The sequence below is a fragment of the Cryptotermes secundus genome, unplaced genomic scaffold (genome assembly GCF_002891405.2).
Source record: "Cryptotermes secundus unplaced genomic scaffold, Csec_1.0 scaffold215, whole genome shotgun sequence".
NCBI classification, from domain to species: Eukaryota; Metazoa; Arthropoda; class Insecta; order Blattodea; family Kalotermitidae; genus Cryptotermes; species Cryptotermes secundus.
The window spans coordinates 627,537-633,280 of NW_019743150.1; the positions used below are offsets into that span (position 1 = coordinate 627,537).

Consider the following 5,744-nt stretch of genomic DNA (forward strand, 5'->3'; position numbering starts at 1 on the left):
TAATTATTCATCCTTTAATAACAAATTACTATGAATTTAAAAATTGAAATGTTCTGTATTTAAATAAAAAAATCTTGTGATGAAATCCATTCTAACCATGGCCTCTTATGCTCTAGTAAGTTTTCTTGTGTCTCTTAGCATGCAACTTCTTACACATCTACTCTGCATCTAATTTAATCAAAGCTTAGGATATTTGTTTTCATGTACAAACATCAAAGGTAATAGGATGCTAGTATTTGGCTACTTTCATTCCAAAGGGTTTCAGTCAAGATTGAAAATAGGAATGAATGTTCCCAACATCCAGTCTTTCTTAACTCTGCCATACGAGGCTATGAATGCAAGTGTTCTTGGCAGTCTGCAAATAATTAAAATATGTGCATATATAAAAAGGTATAAAACTGTATTACTTCTGATTTGCATAAACATTTAAGTGAATAACAGTAAGCATTTGCATATTTGGTCTCAAAGCTTTTCATAATACAAAGCTTATAATATTTATATTACATTAATTCTCTGCAGTTTTGTGCAAAGCTTAAAATATTATAAAATGTGTTATCTAAAATCTTCAACATGTTCCTCTAAGTGCGACCTTTTTATGTATACGCCAAGTTCTGACAGATAATTGTCATCTAAAAAATGTGACTAATAAGAATGCATTATATGAAGGTAATACATGAAAACCTGGATTAAACACAGATCTTACCTTTCTGACAAAGTTTTGTGGTTCTTAGAATATACTGTATTTGTGGGTGTGTAAGATCCACATAATGGTTTAGGGAGGAGAAATTATTTTTTTAATTACTTATTTAGCAAACAAAATTTATTACTTGGAATATATTTATTTAGTATTAATGAAAGTAAATAATTCTGAATTATGTAATAAACAAAATAAGATGAAATACAGATGTGTTTCATTTTCATCATTAATTCCCTGTGTTTAAGATGCACTGTAATTTCTAGGGCCATTTTTAAGGTAAAAGAACTGCACCTTATACACCAGAAAATATGGTACTTGAAACAGATGCAGACTTAGTTATAATAAATGGAAATTATTTAAACTGAAAGTTGAAAGTTAGTACAAGATTTTAAGAGAATCAGTTATGACAGTTACTTCCTATTCATATTGTTCTGAGCAGGAATTCAGTCAGTCATTCAGACAAAAACATGGCCTAATTGTTAAGAGTGCAGAATTCTTTTACTACTGAAAACAAGAAGGAATGAAAGAAGGTAGAAAGAAAATGAAACTGAATATATGTATTGCTCATTAACAGTACAGTAATACCCTGATTGTTCTTTTGATATTTCTTACAAGTATTAGTATTAAAGGACACAGTATCCTCTGATGTTAACTTATTATTTAATGTCATATTTATATGTTTAAATACCTTTTTTATGTTATTACAGTGTTTTATATATTAATTATAAATAACCAGGAAGTATCAAATTGCCAACATTACCACTGAAAAATATCATTCAGGATCTCAAATCCCATTTTTTAACACGAGTTTACAGAAAAGCATGTAGATTTAAGTGTTTTGCATTATACAATTTTCCCTTGTGACTACAGCGTAAATCAGGGTGTACCTCTGCTCTTCATAATAAAACAAATTCACATATTAGACCCTGTTGCCTATCCCATTATATATAAATACATGTTTAGATTTGACATTAATAATTTGTATAAGACTGGCTGTTGGGAACAACGTCCATTAAATGGTAAGAATCATCATCATCATCACACTAGAGCAGGCAAAGTAGAAGCAACAATGGCAGGCTTGCTCAGGGGTCGACTACATTTTCCAATCAGAAGAACCAGATCTCTTACAGTAGGCATGCAGGTCTGCTCAGCCCCTGTAACAACACAGACAACACATGCAACACGCCATTACTGCTGCAAATGTAGAATTACATGGACACAAACACTCACCTACAACACAAAAAGGTGTATGTAGTTTCCTAATGAGTTCTCCAGTTTTGAATACATTACTGATCCTGACATTGACCTGCTGCAGATACAAATCTATAGATGCAGAACTATTAGCAGTAGATATTGCATTGCCTAAGGATTTAAATTATTTTTTCTTGTACTTCATTAATATACACAACAATAAAAATTGATATAAACGAAACTAAACATAAAAAAGTAAAGCTATTCCTGTAACAGGCCATGAAGGCCCATAGGATGGCGGTCAGGTTGTCAGCCTTATGCCCTGGCTGCACTTTACCCCCCAGGAAGATTCCTGGTACTCATTTCTGTTAGAGGCTGAGTCGACTGCAGGGCCATAGTGCGGATGGAAAGATTAAGTAAATTGAAAAAAATCCACCTCATCGGGACTCGAACCCGTGACCTTCCAGCTTGTAGCATAGTGCCTCAAGTAACTATGCTACCACATCCCCCTGGAATAAATTAAAGTAGTATAACTTAAATGTTTATACTGCATGTTTTACCAGTTGTTTGTTATGCTTCCCAGAAAACTGACAGATTTTAGATTTTTGTGAGGCGGGGTTATATTGAACCAGTATTGAACAAAATGAAATTTCCTTACAACTTATTAAATTTAATTGAAATTCAGTCAGTATTCTTGAGGGAAAAACATGCAGATGGAGAGTGCTTTCCAATGTTAGTTGAGTTTGTATACTTTGTTAATAAAAATGCATAAACAATTATGCTTATTATAGATTTTAAGTGTGAGCAATGCATTTAAATGAATATTTTCACTCCAAAAACATCAAACTACATTTTCTGAAAATCTACTGGTTATTTTAATATGATCAGAGGTAAAGCATTAACCTGCCCACAGTCTATCTTCTATAAGCCTACCTTAATTGTACCCTCCAAAATGAAGGTCATAATCGTGACCTAATTCAAAGAGGCAAGTGAATGAAGGTGAGTAAGAGATATGACATTCTGTTTCTGCAAGATTTCTTGTAAAAAGTTTGTAAGTTCCAACATTCTAGAGAATATGATGAGTTCTTCTTGAGTGACCAATCACATCAACTAGGAATTAAACTCATAATTTCAGAGCCAATTTTTTCTCAATCATCTAGCAATGAAATTATGAATAACACAAATTATCGAATGCCTGTGTGTTAGTTTGAGAGAGCACATTCTTTGTGGTCCAAGAACTAGGCTTAATTAGACTGACTATAAACACACTTACACAAGCTCAGAGCAAAGCTCTAAGAATTACTTTAGGATTAACATGCTTGGTAAAGTAAAAAAATAAGCCAGTCTGGATGTTATGGAGAAGAGAAAATCTCTTGCTCCTAATAGGATTTGAGCCCTGTTTCATCAGTTGCCCAGCTTGTAGCACAGTCAGGTTATTCAGGTGAATGTTCACCATATCAGAAAGTTGCCAGAAATACATTCACCTTACACATTACTTTTGATAGCAGGGGGAAAAAAGAATCAGCCATTTTTCATTCAGTTTACATTGTTATCTAAATACTAACCTTCAGCCCGATCTGGACTAGATGTGTGTCCACCAACTACTGCCTTCTGTCCACTCACTAAATAACCACAATGAAATTCCCTTCCCAAAATAAGTGTCTTAAATTCATTCTACAGCTAGAGAATTCACATAGCCTACCTAAATAGCCATTTTCTTTAAGAATACAATTTCTAAGAAACCTGACAATTTGAAACTCCATCTGTGACTTCTAGCTCCTCAGACCTGTATGCTCCAGGCAAACATAAATGATTATTCCCAATATGGTCACTGGTCGGCTTCCTGTTCTGCCATAAGTAGAAAACAGTCATCAAAATGTGAAGCAGGAACTAGTCGAACTACAAAAATACATGCACACAAACAACCAATCAAATGTGTCCCTCATGCTGTCACTGTGGCGATGGGGAGAGGAGAAAGTGCTTAGAGCACAGGAGTTTTATTCTTACTGAAATGGGTGGCTGCCCAAGAAGATTTAATGTAATTGCCATGACTTACACAGAATAATAATTTTGTGATACTTTTTCAATTGTTCTATGATGTGGTATCAGTTGCACTTAGAAAGATCTGTTAAGTACTGCCCTTAAAAGGATTAACTTTTATTTTCAGCCAGTACACATACTGCCTGACAGCTGATGCATATTACCAACGTTATAAAAAGTCACATATTTGCTGGTGCATTGTGTGTTCTGATCTTGAGGCTAAAATTGACCATGAAAGTAGTTGCACATATTTTTTTTTAGAAGGAAAGAAAACTGCCAATTAAGTATAAGTTAACTTCCGTACATTCTGAATCATTTAGTAAACGAATCAATTATGAACATGCCACACAGAGTAATTAAATGATCCCTTCATTTTATTATTTATTCTCACCGAGCTCCAAAAATAACAGAATTTGATCGATCTTTAGATTCTTCAGCAGTGCTGTTTCAACTCATTGGTTATGCAGTGCTGAATGATGGGGAGACAGGGATTCAAAGACAGGCATAAACTATTTGAAGGTACATATTATTGTGGTATTTAGCAGTGAAAATGGTAAAAGCTCATCAAGCACTTCCTGTTATGATAGTTGGCCCAGGGTGTCCATAATATGAAGTAGAAAGTGATAACCTAATAGACCTTTGGGTTCCATAAAAAGCGGGGAATTTCTAGACTAAGTGGGCGATAATTAGCTTCTCAAAGACACAGCTCCATGTACTTACTTTAGGAATGAGAACCATTTGACCATATTGTTTGGCAGGCATATCTAATGTCTTCACTAACAAATAAAAATGCTGAAGATTTTTAATTAATCTTCCCATAAAATAATGTAATGGTAACAGAAGCTAGAAATAGTTAATGAGCATTTAAAAGAACCATGCTATGAAAACCAGGCTCGGCGTTCAGTCAACAGTTTCCCTTGAGCAGTGCTTAAATTTAAAATTATTTTATCTTTACTTACTATCTTACTTATGGTCTGTGAAAATAAAATCAGTAGAAACTGTTCCTTTTATAATGCATATCAATGAAAAAGAGGATATTCCAAAATTATTCAATGTTTATGATTCAAGATTCTGTGAAAAACGAGTGGAATCAGGAGCGCTCCATTTTACAAATGACATTTACCATCATGATTAACTGTCTCAACTTCTATTTAACCTATAGGATAACTATCACAAGATAACTATCTCATAACTAGAACTGTTCCTAAAATAAGCTACTTTATTGCTAAAATTGTGGCACGTAACAGTCACTTTAAAGCTGAAAGTATATAAGAGTATTACATCTAAACAGAGTACATCAATTTGAAAATGATAAATGACAGAAAGAATAAGAGGTAGTGATAAAAATAGTTATTTATATTCAGACTGATAGTAATTAGTTTTATAAAAAAGATTCACTTATTATTAAATATATTTGGCACCAGAGAGAAAGTATATACTCTATTCTGTCAATTTACTTTATGAATGGCACATAGAGGAAGCATATAAATAATAAATATTTGAAATCCACTGTATTATTTATCTCTGGAGATAGAAACAGGCTGTTGTAACATACTGGTATATGAGTATTCTGTGGTTTAGTTTAATATACACCAAGATAATGTCCAGTGCATAATATCAGTCATAATGTTGTACTTTATCATCCTGGTACACTATTTTATCACTTGACGTATAGTATTGTAACATGTTGCGCGACTGAGAACCCCCCTCCACCCTCCTCTCCACGGTAACGTAGCGCTCCCCGCCACTCCCCTCCGCGGTGACGTAACGCGCAACGCTAACGTAACCGTAATCAACGTCCTACTGTGACGTGGCA

The 5,744-nt window shown here is 33.9% G+C and overlaps 1 protein-coding gene across 2 annotated transcripts in view; it reads right to left on the minus strand.

The window, feature by feature from the left end:
- Nucleotides 1-5,744, minus strand: part of LOC111873805 (nicotinamide/nicotinic acid mononucleotide adenylyltransferase 1) — a 17,626-nt gene continuing 11,882 nt past the window's right edge. The window contains exon 7 of one of the 2 annotated variants that reach the window (XM_023868784.2): nt 1-1,851. In XM_023868784.2, coding sequence (XP_023724552.1) covers nt 1,822-1,851 — 30 coding nt within the window. In that variant the 3' untranslated portion in view covers nt 1-1,821. The remainder of the gene's footprint in view (nt 1,852-5,744) is intronic. The other variant, XM_023868786.2, reaches the window with a different exon arrangement.